Source organism: Scomber scombrus, chromosome 22, assembly GCF_963691925.1.
Source record: "Scomber scombrus chromosome 22, fScoSco1.1, whole genome shotgun sequence".
Classification (NCBI taxonomy): Eukaryota; Metazoa; Chordata; class Actinopteri; order Scombriformes; family Scombridae; genus Scomber; species Scomber scombrus.
In genome coordinates, this window is record NC_084991.1 from 620,215 (window position 1) to 639,718 (window position 19,504).

At 40.4% G+C, this 19,504-nt stretch overlaps 1 protein-coding gene across 1 annotated transcript in view; it reads right to left on the minus strand.

Moving 5' to 3' along the window:
• The window catches only part of lmo3 (LIM domain only 3), a 41,427-nt gene that overhangs the window by 3,317 nt on the left and 18,606 nt on the right, over window positions 1-19,504 (minus strand). Inside the window, exon 3 of the mRNA XM_062443850.1 lies at window positions 5,735-5,860. Coding sequence (XP_062299834.1) covers window positions 5,735-5,860 — 126 coding nt within the window. The remainder of the gene's footprint in view (window positions 1-5,734; window positions 5,861-19,504) is intronic.

Consider the following 19,504-nt stretch of genomic DNA (forward strand, 5'->3'; position numbering starts at 1 on the left):
GATGAGGATATTACGCGTGGCCCATCCTAGGCATGTCTAATAAAGGACCTTTTGTTGTCCTAGTGTTGTCCAGTTTCTTAAAAAACAGTTGCAGGTTACATGTTTACATCTTCTACTCATAAATTGGTTTGCTATTAGCAGGTAGTGTTACTGATGATATGATGAATGGGGATGATGTGTTACTGTATTAGCTATCAAAAATATTATACTGTATATATAAAATGGCACCACTTTAAACCTTCTTCTTTAGATTAGCTTTCAGTGGAGTGTTATAGTGTCCTGTGGTTCAAAGGCTTCTCAACATTGACATTAATACAATTTAGAATTGAATGTTGTGGTAATTATTACCTTGTTTTAGATCTGCTGTACTTCATTAAATTATTTTATGATTGATTTTTATGTCCATAACTGTATCACATGAAGGAACTTAATGCAACCAAGAAATGCTGCTGTAAGGTCCAGGACTTGAGACCATTTGACTCACTGAAAGAATAAAAATGTTCGCAGTGTTTCTGAAGTCTGGAACCAAGCTAGGCTAGATTAGATGCTCATTGGCAAAAATTCTGCCTTTAAGGGCGACTTTGTCCATTTGATTATGGCATCTCAACCCCACTTTCTAATGTGACTACAGGTATAAACATTACCTTTGTAGGTTTTCATGCAACATTGTATAGTTGTTTTGAAGCACACTGATTCCTTAAAATACTGCTCCAAAATCTCAGATTGGTGTTCAGTTGGGTTGAGATCTGGTGTCTGTAAATATCATAGCATATGGTTCACATCATTTTCATACTCATCAAACCATTCACTGAGCATCTGCTTTCATGTTTTAAAAAAAATATTTTTATGTTTCTCCACTTATTTATTAGGTTCAGTTTTTTCCTTTAATTTTTCACCCATCTGTACTTAATAACACATGCTACTGTGAGGGCTCAGTACTTCATAGGAGCTAGCTATAGCTCCATTAAAGGTGTCCCTTTAATGACATCACATCTGTTTTCACAAGTATGATATCTATATAGTTATATGTATATTGTTGTCTGAAATCAAATGGATTTAACTATACACTTAATCGCCCTCTGCGGGTGCTGTTCCTCTCTCCCTTTGCATTCTTCCCTCTATCTTCCTTCCTTTATTTAGAGGTGACTGTGACTAATGAGTCTTTAGAGACCTCTTGTTGTAGGAAGAACAGAAAGAATGGCTTCTACAGGCACACACTTAAAAGATGTATTGCGACGCCAGCTATTTGCCTCGGAGGCCCATGTTAACTAGAGTAGTCACTTTCGACTCAAATGAAGAAACAGTGAGATTGTAAAAGAGAAAAAATAGTCTCAACTGCACCAAATCTAATTACTGTTAGGATGCATGCAGGTTCAGAAACACTCGGCCCTATGACACTGATGCTTAATTGTAACAGCATGTTGTAAATCTTCTCTGGCAGATTGCTGCTGGGCAATCAGACAGCAGCAGTACATGGGCATACTGAAGATGAGTTTTTCTTTGGGGAATGTAATGTAGAGAACATAGTTTCACATTTGGAAAAGAGGCTATGATATTTTTTATTGATTTTGTTTCCATTTTTGGTGCTACACAACCACAGTGTTTTAAAACTGGTTTTAATTAAACCATTAATTTTCTCTTTATATCTGTGAAGCTGAGCACTCCCATATGTCAGGTTTCTGTACTGTACCACTGAGAAATTAATTATTAATCAAATAGTGTGGCCACAAGTCTTTTCCTTGGATTCCTTGTTCAGGATCGGGAGAAAGAACACATCACTTCCTGTGTACCAGGCAAAGACCACCCTGTAACAATGTTGTATTTCAAGGGTTGTCTCCTTGAGGGATAGTCATGTACAAAGGTGTAGCCTTCGGATACCACTGAGCTCAAACTAGGCTCTGTGCCTACAGAAGACAATCTATAGATGATTCCCTACTCTTCCTTCTGCTGAGAATGTTAGCACACAAATTATCACCTTTGACCATTTGCAAACTGTCTTGACAGTACTGACCTTTGAGAAAATGGTCATCAAGCTTCCAGTAACATCAATATCATGAGGATGCATAAAACGTTGAAGAATGTGGCTCCTGATGGTACAAAGCTAGGGTCTTTGGAATGTTGAAAATGTATGAACCGGCTTTGGACAGGTTGAAACACTATTCTATCACCTAGATGATTGGAGAAAAAACTTCCATTTATTTGTATAAATTTGTAATTTTTACTTTTTATTGTGTTTTTTTCCTCCTCCAATAGTGCAGGATTAGGAGGTTGAATTCTGCTCTGTAGTAGCCTGGCTGCACAGGCTCTGAGGTCTCAACACCAATCATACACAAAGTGACAACTGTGTCCCTTATTGCCTATTAGGCCCCCGTCTAACAAGCCTAACTCATGACATACAAGGCACCAGTGGCTGAGTTTAGCTGTGCTGAACCCAATTGGTGTCAGTCTCTCCTTCTAAGACTCTGGTATGGAGCCTCCCCCCTTATCAGCACTGACCTTCCCCTGCACTGTCACCCATCCTGCTCTACTTTGCTCCCCTCTACTCTAACCTTCCTCCAGCCTCCCTAGACTGTGGCCTCCAGCTCATCAGGGGGAAATTGGGCCAGCACTGGCTAGATGATGAGGCTGGACGACAGCCCCATCGATTAGCTGTCCCCCAGGGCTGATCTGTGGCTAACTGCTTGCTGGATGGAGTCTCATATCTCCTTCCTTATTCCCAGCACCCCCACTCACACCAACAACCCCACACTGCTCAGAACCCGTCCCTTTGGCTCTAAAACCATGATGGTTCTTCATTTCCCCAGCTCAGCTAGGGAAAATAACAGGTCTGGCTGGTGGGAAGGTCACAATGGTAGATTTATGTCCAGTTTAACAGAGTAAGGCCACATTGGGTGCAGACATGAGCAATCAGAGCCAATGTAGGATCCTATATTTTCACTGATAGACCAGGGACAGAAGCTATTCACTCCCCTCAGCTTGATACCATTTCAAAGTCATGCACAGAGCGAAAAATGGGAGGAAAAAAGGCTTTTGCTCTCTGGCAGATACACAAGTAAGATAACTGGTGAGCCTTTTCCATTTATCTTATTCCTGAAGCAGGTTCAGCTCTCAATGCTTCTTTCGTGGCAAGCAAGAGATTACTGCCAATTTGATGGTGATGATGACAAAGAACAAAGACGCAGTTGCAGGTCATGATCACAGTGACATGTCCACTCTCAGCTAACCGACCAGTCTTTCCATCTCTGTCCTCCACTAATTGGCCTATCACTTAAGGAAGGCCCTTAATAGCTGAGCATGGCAATGACCATTAGAGTTGATGAAATCAGAGTAATCGCTGGCTTTGAGTTCCCTGCCCTTGCTTGGTAGGGTGGATGTACCCACAACTTAACTGATGGCGTGGATAGATGCATGGGAGTAAGTATGTGTGTGTGTGTGTGTGTGTGTGTGTGTGTGTGTGCGTGTGTGTGCGTGTGTGTGTGTGCGTGTGTGTGTGTGTGAGTGTGAGTGTGTGGTGGGGGGTTGCTGTATGTTCATACTTGATTGTAGCAATTCAACCTTCAAATGCCAACATGCGCTGCGGCTGACCTGCAGGAGCGATAGATAATTACACTGCATGACCCCTGCTGACCCTGCTATAGCCTGCTCTGTTTATCAGATTTCACATTTTCTGACGATGTTCCACAGAGAAATCTCTGGGCCATTTGTGAGATGGATTAGATTGCTTTATTGAAGGGCCTGTGGGGGGGAGGGGGTCGATGGGGACTTTAATGTTTGTTTGAGGCTGGGAAATGAGAAGGGACAGAGATGGTGTGGTGTGGATGAACAAGGCAGCAGATGGGTATGCAAGACAAAGAACAGGGGCCCATTTTCAGACTGGCCACAATAAGACGCTGAGAAACTATTCAGGGAATCTTAAGTGAGATCTCCTGATAGATCTCAGGCTGAAGCTGAGAAAATTTGGAAAAGGTCATTCTATTAATCAGAATATAAATGTTGAAAAAACCCACTTGGACTTATTAGTAATGTTGTAGACATCGCAAAGAATGCATTATACTTGCTGTGAATCCCAAATGTTCTAAAAGACAAATCATTTCTGTCATAAATGTAGATTTATGACTGCAGAGATTGAATCAATGTGGCATAAATCTCTCTCTCTCCAAAACAGATCCTCTCAGAACAACAGCCTGCTGACTTGACTTTTGTCATGCTCGCACTGTCAATTCTGAAAGATGCTACCAAAAATGTATGCACATATAATAACAGATGGAATTACAGTAATCATTTGCACATCAGAGTTTGATTTCAAAGTTTAAAGGCCCATTGAAATATATTAAAATCATCAGTTATTTCAGCTGCTTCTGGGGCAATACAGTTTCTCTAGAACATGAATTCAGTCAGACAGAGTGATCCTTTAAATTTATATTCCTGCACAGATATCTCTCCCACATCTCCACCAATGTAAAGAAACAAAATGGAAAACAAAAAGTCAAAGCTTTGAAACAGCGTCAATTACAGCCATTGCCACACCATAAATCCTGGCCAGGCCTCAGTGAAATCGTGATGGGCATCTGAACAGTGCCTACAAGGCCACAGCGGACCATGTGAAACTATTTTATTCAATCTATTTTATTCAACAGTTCATCAGCTGCGCTAATGTAAAAAGAAAGATTTGCTCGTGCTTAAATGGGTTTTAATGTGGGAGAGCACAGTTGGCCTGCCTGGGTCTGGCTGATGAAGATTAGCTGACTTCTTCCATTAGGGGAGGCTGTCTGGTGCAGCCGGCTGAAGTGTCAAGACAATAACCAAGTGCTAATTGTGCGTAACCAGGTCCTTAGCTTGCGCAGTGTGTCTGATTTGTGTGTGTCGATGTGTGTGTGTGTATGCATTAGGATGTCTGCAACAAAGCCGAGTTTGGGAAAGAAGGTGAGAAAGACACAGGAACTAAGCCAACATGTAACCTTCCTGTGATGTTCCCCTGCAGTTTTCTGTTTGATAGTTTTTCTTTTAACCTTCAAAAAACCTTCAACAACATTCTTGTTTGGGTCATTAGCTTCAAGAAAGTCTCCAAAGCTAACCATCATCCTGTGAGGCTCTCCAGGATGTTCAGAGAATATTCCCACAAGATTACCATATTTTAAATATGTCAAGAAAACTATGTCTGGGGCTATAACAATGTTATGAAACAGACTACGTTAGACTATTCACACAACTAATTCTGTCACTTTCCTTCTGTATTCCATCAAGGAGAGACTTTCCAAAAGTGTGCTCTTTCATCTCCATTTGTGTGATTATTCATATCAGAACTGTAGAAACTGATGCAAGAGACCCAGCATTCCTAAAGTGACACAAGGAGACAGTGGGGTTGCAGCTGGGAGGAAGCTATGAGGACAGGCTTTCTTCTCTGGCTTTGAGTGTGGCCATTCAGAAGCGATATCAACTCTGTTGCTTTTGGATATGTCAAATTAGTTCATTTGAAGAAGACTCAGGCCTTAACACCACAGCAGAGGTTCAAACTGGCAGCAGTGCTTTTTCAGAGGGTCCATCAAACACTACTGTGAGTTTGTAGGAACGGCACCTGTCCAGGATTATAATCACTGTGCTGGATCCAGCAGGTGTCCCTGAGGCCCTGGTCACTGGTTAGAGTGATTACGATGCTGTAATCTTGGTTCCCTGAATGACAATTTGACTGGATGCAGGTATGGAAGAGGAGCAGGAGTGTGGTCCAATTACTCACCTCTGATTGCAGAGCTGGCATGCAAAACAGTCCAGGTGGTAGACATTCTCCTTAGCCCTCATGACCATCTCAAAGGCTGGAATTAACTTGCTGCAGGCTGCACAGTTCCCGGTTACACCGAATAACCTGAGCCACCAACCCACACACACACACACACACACACACACACACACACACACACACAATAGAGAAAAACAATACATAATGTAAATGCTTTCCTAAAGCTTTAGGATTCAAAGAAAGCAAGGCAACAGCTCCAGTATTCTTACACATATATAAAATAACGGCGTCATTGTTTCACCTTATTCATCATTTTTTACAACTTCAGAGATTAAAAAAAAAAAAGCCTCTCAGCCTATCAGACAGACTAAAGTTAAAATGTTATAACCGACAGAAGCAGTCAAATTTTATTTTTCACCCTAATTCTTTTTTATTTTAATATTTTTTAAATCTTTCCTTTACTTATTAGTCTTGTGGACTTGTTCCATTGTACAGGTCCAACTGGTTCTCCACTGACTGACTGTGTGTCATTTAATAAGAAACACATGCACTGATGAAAGTTTCAAACCAAAACATCCCTTAGTTTTCAAGAAAACCAAAGTCATGTGACCTTTTTAGTTCTTAATATTCTGAAGAAAATACACAACAGTTAAGAACAAACAATAAAATTAAATAATACAATAAATGTGTTCAGATTCTGTGACCTGAAAGATATGAGCACAGCACCTCTTGAACATCTTTGACTCCACACACAACTCTTTCCCACCCTTGCAACCCATAGTTAACAGAAATACACAGAATAGAATTACAGGTCTATGACTGCTTCTGCTGCTTCTGGGTGACTCTGAAAATGAGAGTGACAGCTGTCAAAGGGATTGTGGTAAACACACTAACACGAGCTGCTTGAGACAGATAGGGTCTCTGAATCAGTCACAAAAATAGGTTGGACAGGGCCGGGCCACAGTAACGCAGTAAAAAATAGCAGGGCTGCAGCTTGTGCCATGGAAATAGATGGGACATAGCTAGCACTACTGCCCAGGGAGGATCCTATTATTTCTTTGCCTGCTCCGGGGACATTAATGCGAGTATTCATTAGGGATTCAGAGCTGTTACTACACAGCAACCTAGACCAGGCTAGCAAGGGAGAAAAAAAATCTGATAACAAAATCATATAACAAAATAACCTATTAGGCAGACTTCTTGAGGCACTTTTAGCCGTCGTTGTTAAAATGATAAAACGGCATGCCACTCTCAGAGTCTGTAAGAGATCGCAATCTGATAAATGATCTCAGGGCTTGGGATATGCAGGGTTGTTTATTAACCTTCAGAAAGTATGTTTCCCAGAGGCAAAGGAAGCAGATAGATTGTGCCCTCATGAATACCTACAGAATTAAGGGCCACTGTCAACACACCTTGAGACAATGAAGGATATCTCTTGTAACATGGTAGGTGGGTGAAAACAAAGAGGGCCAATTCGATGGATTAGTGCTGACTTAATTAAAAGAATTATGCCTTTTCCTTTGAGCCATCTAAATTTAGATACATCTGTGTTATCTCTTGTCCTTTCTCTTTTCTTCGCAAATATGCATTGCCGGAAGGCCTTCACATGAAATAGATGAAATGATGATTTCTCTCCTCACAAAGCAGAGTAATTGATCTAAAAAATCCTCAAAAAAGAAAGAAAAAGAAATGTTAGATTTAGTGTGAGATAACGAGCATGAGTGTTTCAGCATAACAGAGGCACTTTGTATGGCAGATTTCGACAAAGAGACACAGTGAGCCGCCTCACACTGTGCAGGGGCGAGTGTCCTTGTCTTTCAGTAACCTGAATCATTTTCAGATGGCATGCACTCAAGGCTCTGGATTATAAATGATGGAAGGTATTCTTGTAAAAAAGCAATGTTTTAAGCTTTCTGCCTGTCAGCTTGAATCAAAACGGTGTTCTGTTTCACTGTTCACTGTGTTTGTCCGTGCTCTTCTCTCACCTCTTGCAAATTTAAGGTGGCCTGCAATGTTGAAAAGGACTGTCACACTACTTTGCTCTGAGAAATCCTGGGTAAAAGTCCTTGTGTCTGTGACCATACAGTGTTAGTGTGTGTGTCTACCACTTGAATCAATGAGTGAGACTACTACTTTCCTCAGAGACTGATTATTGTTGAGGTGAAGTATCAAACTAAAAAGAATAGGACCACCAACAAAACCTTACTTAATGCAAAAAGGTTTGCACACTGTGGAGCTCATACATTTAAAAATGAAAAAGAAAAACTTAACATCTCTCAGATGAGATCTGGTATACTCTTCGACATAATATATATATATATATATATATATATATATATATAAGTACAAGAAAATGTCATGGTGCACCACATAGACCAGAAGATAAATAGATATTTTATAGGTAATTTCCCCACGACATATAAGCTTTTAGTGGACACTAACATTCTACCATTTCAAGATTGGACTAAAAAGAGAGATTATATTTTTGAGAATGTTTTTCAGCCAATACTTACTACTAATAAATGGAATCGATGTAAAAGACCCCCACACCCAGATAAAACACTGAAAAGTTGTTTCACTCACTGAAAAATCTCAAAGACCCCCAGGGTTCCCAGACAGAACATCCAAACACCTGGCCGCTTCTCCTCCACTTGTTTGCTGTATAATTCATCTTGTACCTCCCTGTGCTACTTTAACCACTGCTTTAAATGAACACCACCTCCCAACCTGTGCTGGCTTACAGGAACAATACATACATCAGCTCCTCAAATTAAACAATCTTTTTAGTGTCTCTTACAAGCACAGCTTAGAAGTGGGGTGGCTGATAAGAGATGTTCCCAGACTACTGGATCTGTGGCAGCACCAGCCAACATCCAGCCAGTCGAGCTTGCTGGGAACTTGTGTGGCAAACACTCTTCAAACCCCTAACCCTGTGGGGAGGGAAGATGGATGGAGCGTACCTGCCACTCGTCTCTCGCCGCTCCGCTAGTTTGATGCCACAAACACTAATGGCTCTCAAGGGAGAAGGCAAATTAAGCGTGGTTTTCTTGTAATGAATTCAACGGTACAGGCTCCAACACAATCAGAGGATGATGGTTTAGTGTGCAAGACCCAGGGCCTGGGACTCAATGATTTAGCAGTGGATTATAATGGGTAATAAATACATTTCTAATGCATCTCTCTCAGGCTGACAAAGGTACAGCTGTCTGCTATATCTAGAAGGCTGCTAACTGTGGGACTGCTGAAAAAAAAACCCAGAATAACATAAGTAGAATAGGGGGCTTGACATACACTTCATATCCGTGGCTGACAAGATAGCATGTATATTTAAAGAGGTTGAAGATACAACATGAAATTAAAATTCATGCTTTGCTCAAATCTAAATTTGAAAGAGAATAGAGGCAGTCAGTGCCCAATACCTTGTTTCAGTCAAAAAGCATTCACTGTGTATTACAGCCTGGTACGGCTCAGTGGTACCTATTTGATGAGAGAAAAACAGACACCAATTAAATTATTCCACAAGGCTTTAGCCCAGTGGTCCCCAAAACCCAATCTGAATCTGCAGGCCCCTGTCCCCTTTAGAGAATGCGGGAGTGGTGTCATGCCAATGCCTTTTCTCAGCTTTGTCAACTTCAATCCAAAATCCCGCCCCCCTCCCCCCTCCCTTGGTGATTAGTGGAGTGTAAAAAATGACATACATATACATATACATGTACACTCAGAGCCACAGATATTGTAAAAAGGCAAACACATCTGATTTAAGCTAGTTTATTGTGTTTTTTATGTTATTATAATATTGTGTATATATATATATATAGTGATATTTACTTACTTGACTTACCTACTTTAGTTAAGTAAGTAATTCACATTGGATAGAAAGGTGCTGAAACTTTCTGTCAGTTCTAATCAGCACAGCGATGTGGAAGACTCAAATCGCTTTTTATGGCTGAGATAAAAAACTTAATAAAAAAATAAAAGAATTTATGATCTTTCAATTATTATTTGTGTATTAAGGTGTATTGAAGGCCCTGTTGCAAATGAATGTAGCCTGCAGGTACTCGTCAAGTAATTTCTAACAAATATCTTAAAATATGTTTAATGCTGAAAAATGATCTCCATGGTGTATTGTTGTTTCCCTGTAATACTGCACTGTTTGTATGTTAGTGCCTACCTGCACCCTGACACACGCACCAAAAAAAGACAAATAAGTAGGCCTACTTTCCTCCTACAACTTATATTATTGCCAGTCATGTCCCAAAGCATGGCATTACATTTTAGCTTTTATTCTATTTTGCAGAAATCTTTGAGTTTTAAAAATGTAGTATTTAAGTGATACACTTCAGCTTAAAATACAGTGATTTGCTAGGTTATGCACAAGTGTAATAGTGTCAACACAGAGAGTATGATAACATCAAACGGAGGAGTAACATTGTGGGTTGTTACAGTAAGAGTATGGAGCAATCATTTCATTGTAAGGGATTAAATTGTAAAAACAAGAAAGCATCATCAGTCCTCAGCACTGCAGACACAGGTAAGACCTTTTGAAAAACTGATGTTGTGACCTGTGTTTTCAGGTACAGAAGAAACAGTCCCTTTGAAAATTGTTCAGTGTGTTCTGTTTAAATGTGGCTTTCAACACTGGGTGAATGAGTGTCTGAATGTTGAAATACTGCAAAGAGTTTGACCAAGAGGATCAACCAAGTCCTGCATCATTCGCCTGACCAGGTAGTTCAGCACTATCAAGGGCAAAAAATGAATTTTTTGGGATGAATCCATTTAACTGGGGTTGGAGGGATGGGGGGCACCAGTTCTTCCAGTATCCATTTGAAATTCAGGCAGTGGCTTTGCTCTTCTCTTTCCTCTTCCCTCCCCCCAATCCCACTAGTTCAATTGCTCCTGCCTCAGCATGCATTCATCAGCTGCCGGATTAGAATTTGTTTCCTCACAAACCATTGATCATCGGCCTATTACTAGGCAAATGACAGTTAATTACCCACTACATTAACCACCGGGACCCAGGGACCGACTCCCTGTGCCATCAGTCAACATGATGAATGTGGCAAGTTCAGTAATGCACGGCCGTTCCCTCGTCCGCCTGCCACGCTGAGAACAACCCCTGGATCTCACTTCCAGGCACCCAGGGAAAATCTATGGCAATCTGCATAATTACAGGCTCAGGGTTAATAACAGACAAATGATTTGTTGCATCTCAACATAGGGTTTTTTAATGGGATTGTGCTTTGTCCATTTGATGATCCACCCTGTCTGGAGCCATGCCGGTGTCCCACTTGGGATTTAATGACAGTGAGGAGAAGCTAAAGTTTGGCTGCACAACCATGAATGTGTCCATGTAAGGAACATGAGAAATAACACATTCATACATAATGCAACTCCAAGTTCATATTTGATTAAATGGTTTGCCTGTTAAAGCTTAATATCAATAAAATCTTAACAGTAGCAAGAGAGGAAATCCAAGGTGCTGATGTGAACTGTGGTGTTTGGGGGAGGGGTGACAGTTAAGGGTGGCAGATGTAATCAGGCTCTTGCGTCCCTCAATTTAGTCCCCCCAGCATGTGTGATTGTCAGTGATTAAACAACTCTAGGGGCAGAATTATTTCAATTACTGCGGGCATGACCTGGGAATTGTCCCTGGGATAAGATTTTCCTCCTTGAGTGCCCTGACTTGCCAGGCTGCCGGCTCTATCAGTTCTCATCTGCACCTGGACTCTGATATACTAATGATAAATTATGGCCTGCTTTCTGAGAGACTGCAGACCATACAGAGGAACATTCCCCTGAACTGTCAGCTTGAAGAGCAGCCACAGAGTGCTTCCCAATTAGATCCTATAGAAACTTCTCGGAAAGGTTGAAAAACACTTGCTATTCCACCTCATAGAGAGGAGATAAACTATTGGTACCACTCATGTCCTGCATTTATATCACTTTTTGAAATTTCATTTAAATATCTAAATTAAACTAACTAGAAATAATTCTCAAAAAACAAGTAAAAGTAAGCAGGCAAAGGCTTTCAGCACAGGTTTTTGGCGATGCTCTGTTTGGTTCCATTTTGAAGAGGGTGTATGAAAGATTGTGACCCTTGCAGCGGCCAGATGTGCAGCTCGATAGGCACTTCCCTATGCCAACCCACCTGCAATACCACGCTGGGTGCCAGGCTGTGGCACACTAGCCCTGCAATTATCTGCACCAAACATGCACAGTCCCACGAGTCATTGCACTTCACAGCTAATTTAGCTAATCTCAACTGGAGGGGACAGTCCAAAAAATAATGTGTCCAGGCGACTGAACTCAGAGGCATTTTAGTTTAAATGAAAATACCAGAGTTGTGTCCCACATGGAGACAAAATGGAGGACTTATTATTCAAGAAAAGTGGGAGAAAAGCCAAAATCTGCAGTGAGAATATGTCAGTTTGGGTACTAGAAAAATAAGTATATATATTTTGAAACAAACAATAATTGTGCAGGTTGCTTACATTAAAGTCAAGACCAATAACAGCAGGTTTTGGAAAATACTGAAATAAAATATAGCACTATGTCAGTGCAAGTGGATTTGTTAACCTGTCTTTTAATACTTTCTGACTTCTTACCCCATCTGTGGCACTCAGCTCTAAGTTTATTGGTTCCTCCTGAGGACGTAAATCTGTGAAAATAGCTTTTAAATACACAGTTTCTCTTTTTTTAAGGCTCAGTTATTTCATAAAACTGGTATTTTTGATCACACATTACAACAATTTTCAACTGTGGATTAATCCAAATTTGGTGTTTTAGTGAGTATTTCTGGAAGCAGGATGGTGTGTGTGGAACATAGTCAAAATAAACTAGTGTGTGTCTTCATGGCAATGAAGGAACATGTCAACCAGTGCAACAGTGTGACTCACTGATGTGTTTTAACAATGCTGCTTTATGACAGAGGAGTGATATATCAGGCTTTGATACACACACAATACTTGTAAGCAGACCAGTTCATTGTTGATTTAGAGCTGCACAGGGTATTAATATATTTATATATTTATATAAATATAAAATCACCAGACTTATATTTAAGGTCTCAAAAAAAATGACTTGCTAGTAAAAAATATTTTTACCATGTGAAACTTGAAAAAAGTAATGTTATTACTTCATAAACTCTTTTTAAATTCAACTGCATGCTGTGGGATTAGATGTATGCATCACTTTAAGTGGGTTTCAACTATTCAGTAGTACAGCTGCTTTATTTTGATATTGAACATGACAAAAGGCTACTAATAGCTTTCTCCCAAATCATAAAGACTACACTTCATGTGCAGGCTAAATGATATTGTCATCAATGGCCTGTCATTTTTCCCATCAAATGACATTCCTTCTGCGCTTTGGGAAACAAAACAAAGGCACCCCATTCTTGACCTCTCCTTAAGGAAATGTGACCCCTCTCATCAGGACAATTAAGCACTGGGTGGAAACAGACCCTCCAGTGTGTGTGACCCTCCCTCAGACTCAATCACTCACGATTACTGGCGCCCAGTTTGACCCCTTAGCATTTCCAGATTACATGTGAAAAGCCCAATTTAATTACAGGAAATTCAGAACACACGTATTTGAGAGCTTGGGCATTATTGGCGAGGTAATTGCTAAATGTGTGAAGTGAATTGTGGTGTTGGGAGGTTAATGGCAGCCAAGCTTTCCTAAGCACAACATAACAATTATAGGGTGCTTTCAGAGCTTTTAACATCTGTGTGCCATCTCATTAAACTGCAAACTGAGGTGGAAGCAGCAGAGGTAGACACGCACATTTCTTTGCATCATATTATCTGCCATTTGAACCTTTAAGAGACACAGAAAAATAAAAAAAATGATTGAAAATTTTGAAATTATACAAACATCTCGGGTTTGTTTCACTTTGTAAAATAAAGTCACTTTTAGAAAAATCTCTGGGGGATGGCTGCACCCAGCTCAACAATTCCATTTAACCCAAACAGCTAGAGCTGTCAAGTGTTATTACACCTCCAAATCTGCATCTAGAAATCTAGAAGATGTTGGCTTGACACGTGGCCCATCAGGTGAAATCTGGCTGACTGACATGTTGTTGAAACACTGACATGGATAGGAATATTATAAATATTCCCACCAATGCCTCCAACCCAACCGTCACAAGCTGTCAGCAGTAATATCTTTTCATATTCATTCCATTTTCTTATTATCCTATCAGCTACATATCAGAGGAAATATCTGAACAATCTGCTGTCAAGAGAGGTCAACATTTATTCCCCATGAGTAACTCTTTAATAAATATTGTAGCTTATTCTTTACTTCAAGGATTTTTTTGGAAAGTACAAAATGTCTAATTCTTCTACACCCCCAGTTCACCATTCGGTTCATTCATGTCCTTAGTTTTAACACAGCTAAGTGTATCAAAAAATCCTTAATATATATTTTTTGATTAGGTAACAAATACAAGGTTTGAAGAATTACAGTGGCTGAAATAATGATATTCATGTTGTTTCATCACAAGTTCCAAGAAGCTTAAAGTGACATCTTTAAATGTTCTTCTTTTTCTGTAAGACAAGGTGCAAAACCCCCAAAGATTCAATTTACAATGATATATATAAAACAAAGAAAGCAGTGAAACCTTGTATTGAAGAACCAAAAGATGTTTGCCATTAATCGGTTGCTGCTGATATTTTTTCTTCACTTATAATGTGACTGATTTTTTCAGAATATAACGAAAACATTTGAATGTTAACATTATTATTATGCTGAAAAATTGAAGTAGTAAGTTAATAGTGTCTTTCATTGTCACTTTTTGGTTGCATACTGCTGGGACAGCCATAGAGGTTGTCCCCAATCAGATGGCAAGGACAGCCTGTACACAGCCTGGCAGACTTCAGTGCTTGTGAATGCTTATAAAGCTAAACTAGCTTATAAACTACAACATAGGTGCATTTTGCTCAGCTCCTCTCTATCCTCATCTGACACTGTTAAGATACATTTTAGTAAGGAAATCAAACTGAAACTGCAACTAAATGGACAAAACTGTGATTTTGGTATGTCCCCCGATGTAAAAATGGCGCCCTTGACAGATATATTTGAGCCACTGACACAGTGATCTTAGGGAGTATAACAATTAGGCATGTAAGCAAATTATCAGTACATTTTGTTCTTACACGGTAGAATATTCACATCAGTATCAAAAGCGGAACTGCTTTATGAGTGACTACATCTGGGTATGTGGCACCTTCATTTCCAGGGGTGTAATGGCCCTTTTCTGTAAAAATGTGGCGATGAAGTAAAAATGTGAGAAAATGAAGGCAGGCAAGCTGTGGAACAAAGGAGATCGCTAATGAATGGACAGAGTGCAGCCAATTAACTTAATGAGAGCCTACAAAAGCCTCAGGTCTGGCCAAACCCAAATATGTGAAACCATTAAAGGCTGAGAAGCTTTCTATAGCACTGAGGTAGACCAACGTTTAACAGTTTGTGTTAGAAGCAGCCAAAGGAGAGCTGCTATATCATGAGCAAGAAAGAATGACTACGGCATCATTAAGACCACTTGTCCTGTCAGAATGCTGGAGACACATGAAGAAGTGGCAAGTGCTGTACCAATGTGAGTTTTTAAATATTTTAAAGATTCTTGTATCACTATTCCTTCAGTGAATCTGTCCTGACAAAGTTTTTGATTTTAAACCCCAACTAAACTTCATGCTAGCTCATTATTGACAATTTGAAAATCAACAGTGACTTGGGTTGAGTTTATTAAACATGGTTGACTCCATTTTTATGTATCTGGATACATTCTTGCTAAGTGTTGTCATTACCTTGAATCTGCTGGCAATGTGTTCAGATCTCAATATGAAATATATTTCATATACACTGATCAATACCACATTCAAACTTACCACATTGAGCAAACTCAGCAAGAATGAACTTTCATGCCCTAGTGGTAGTGATTAGTAGTGGTATTTCTATATATATATATTTGCTGTATAATTATGGTATCTGTCTGTTTAATAAATTGAGTATGACATTCAGTGGAAAATAAGTTTCATTTGAGTTGTTACTCTGCAGTTCACCTGCTCTGTCTGTGTGCATTACAAGTCTGGCTCTCCCATCCATTGATCAGGTCTTCTAAATGCAGCCAAGGTGGCTAAGAAATCTCCAGACTGACACACGGACGCTGCTCTGACAGCATTGCTACAGATCGCTTTGATTGCCTCTTTAACATTTCTCAGATTAAAAGCGTATGGAAAACTAGTGGAAGGTGCAATCAATGCAGCAGCAGCCCCTTTGCAGTCACTGCTGTGTGCTCCCTGCCTCTCACCACCATATGCTCTCATATACATCAGCTATACAAGATGCAGGCATGACCTCAGCTACACATGGATTCTTTTAAATCCTCCAAACCAATTAAAATGTCGGATGTCTTCTCAATAATAAGTCTTTCTGGATTTCACCAGACTGATTCCTTCTTAGAGATGTCTTTTAATTTTACTTGAACAAACATCCCAAGATGATGCTTTAAAAAACTATTGAGGCAAACATTGTTTTTTTGGTTATATTAAGTCTGCAATGTATATTTGGCACCTTCTGTAGTAGTAGATAGCTCTTGCATCAACCAGCACAGACAAAGTGATGCAGGGCTTGATGTGCCAATGCTGTCAGATAACTTAATGAAGTTGTTAATTTGTTTGCTGAGTGACTTGTTTGTTGAAGTGCCCTGGCCAAGGGCAAAGCAGTGTGTAGCATTAGCATTTTTCTCTTTCTTTTGACTTCCTCATGAATAAATCAGGCTGTTAAAATTTCCACATTTACATCTCATTTTACAGAAGCGTAGCACAGTGACTACAACTGGATCGACTTGGTTAAGCAAGGCGGGTTCTCTTCTTCCTCATTGCGTGGCGTGTGTTATCTGAAAGATTCAGGTTCGACCAGTCACAAAGCATCACATTCCTCCATTCTGAGCACTGTGGTTATAACTGAAGAGAGTTTAACATCATAAACATCATATTATGCTCTCCAAGCTTCTGTACTATGAAAAGACAAAACAACAAGGATTCTCGCTCATATGATGATTTACCAAAATATGGTTTCGAAATGGCTTTTATCATGTTCTCACCAAGTCAGCATTTAATATTTTGACCAGTGCCTGATCACTGGAGGGATCTGGTTGCCGTATGGCCTGGGAGGCAGCGAATGGATGAGGGCTAGGTGTGGGGGGGGTTCCACAATAATGTCTGGCAGTTCCGCTAGGCCGCCCACTAATTGAGAAGTCGCTCAGGGGTTCAGCAAAGGCCTCACAGCTCTGCCTATACCATCCAAATGCCTTTAAGTGGGGCTGACACCAACCAATCAGCATTTTAAAATCCTGTTTTCCACAGTGCTGCCCCCACCCCCATCCACCCCTCAGTGTTCTAACAGCTGCAGCCAGCTTGAGTCTCCCTGGCTAGCGCTTGTCTCCACATCCTCCTGTCCTGCACTCCTGCTTCATCTCCATAAAGGCCTCATTAACCAGGGGTGACACAGAAGGCCTGGCTGAAGCCCACCACATCCACACACACCACCATGTGCACACACACCACCACACTAATTGCTGGCAAGCTGACTTGACTGACTGCAGCTCAGGTTCAGTGTAACGCATGCAGAAGTGCTGCTTCCATGCTTCTATAATAGAGCTTGACTCACACACTTCCATTTACAATTTGATGGTTTGAGGTGAGGTGACCTCCTTAATGTGAAACACCACCTCTGACACAAGCAGACTGCATAACAACTGCAATCATAGACAATGTTTCAACAACAACAACCATGTTAATAATTCCAATTCAAAATGCAGAAGAAATCTCTTCTCTGTCCTTCCTGTGTGTAAACTCATCTGGGTCATGTTGAGACTTCACATCCCCACTGAGTGTGTGGAAGCTGAGCCATTAACGTGTAGCAGCATCCCCACATCAACCTGTGCCTCATCGGCCTCAGCTGATCCCAGACCAGAGCACCAGTGTCTGAACTGCTCTCAGCCCTATTTTGGCTAGACCATTACTGAGCTGGTAATTACTGTGTTAGCACAGACACTTACACATTAACACACAGGGGTTAAAGGTCATTATAGAGGGGCAGTGCTTGACTAACCGGTGCTGTCTCTCTCTCTTTTTCTCTTTCTTCGTCATCCACCTCTGTTTCTTTCCCTCATCTGCTCCATCCTTTCAATCCATCCTCTCTTCAACAGTCACATAGCAAGACCCTTTTCTGTTGTCATGTGCTCCGGCAGGCCCCATAAATCATGCATGGTCGCATTTGGTCCCACCCACCACAACACATCTGCTGTCACTTGGAGCTATTTAGCATCAACAGTTAAAAAACAGAGAAGTGCTGGTTCACAGAGGAGACTGTCCTCTTCCCTCTCAGACATCAAACAGGTTCCACCTCTACCTCTACCCTCTACCACACTAAACTTTCCAGATTTGAGGTGGCTTTCTTTTTTCTTTTTGGACTGACTATGAGAGTGTGAGTGCATATACAGGCCGAAAACTGTGGATGCTTCCCAAACACATAGCCCTGAAACAAAACAAGACCAATGTGTGCCAAAGCCTGTGGGGTAGAGAAGAGGAGGGGGTGCTGCATATCACTGTGTGTCAAACAGCAGGGCTGTTATCATGCTCTCACATGCCTGCAGAGAAAAGGTGGCAGCCAAATATGTGGCAGCGCTGCAGCCAGCCGTGTGTTCCAGGCGAGGCATAGGGCCCGTGCTGTAGAGGCAGTGACCGCAGAGGGCCCTTTACCCACACACACAACATTAAACATTACAATGAAATCACAGCACATGGAGACTGCTCCTGCTGCAAACTGTTCAGCAGCAATGCAACTAAAACAGAGAATTCCTTCATTTTCTTTCACAGGATCACATTATGAGTACACATATACAGTACATACATACATATACAGTACCATTCAATTCTGGTATATCATTGTTTTAAACCAACCTTGTGTTGTCAGGACCAAGTCAAGTTCCAGGTTTCAAAAGGTATCAAGTACATCAGGTGGTAGCTACGTCTGTAGCATGTCTGTAGCTACCACCAAGCTCCTGTCCTTAGCATCATGCTGGAGAATTTTTTTTTTTAAAGTTTAAAATTGTTTTTTAGACTAAATATCTGATTGTTTATGAAAAAATGAATTCAAATAGAATCCATTATCTGTACTTTGCACATTGTATCCAAATACTTTTGCATACTACAGATATTTACACTTTATCCAAACGACTGATTCCAACCCTTGCAGCATTCCTGGTATCTTTGCACACTGTGTACATTTAACACATTAAACAGAAACTTACTCTCTGCTTACTTGTATTTTGTATATGTGTGTGTTTGCATATTGATATACATTTACATATATACGTACACATTTATCTTATATTTGTTTCTATCACACATTTCATTAAATTCTAATCTTAAATGACATGATCTCATGCTCTTCTCAAATGTCTTTATTTTGCTGTACTACCACTTGCACCAAACAAGTTTCTTCTACACAAGTGATAATTTGAATTAAGTCTGTTACTGCAAATAAATAAATCAAGAAACTTAAAACAGGTTTATAAACTAAACTAACTGAAAGTCATTATTTAAGGGGTGGGGTGTCATGAGGGGATTTAGATTCATGACCTCAGTATTGTCCTGGCTACAACAGAAAAATAACAGCCTTGGTAATCTGCTGACAAGGACCTCTTGTAGTGATGCACATAATGACTGGTGTCTCTCAGAAGCAAAGGTTAAAAGTTGGAGA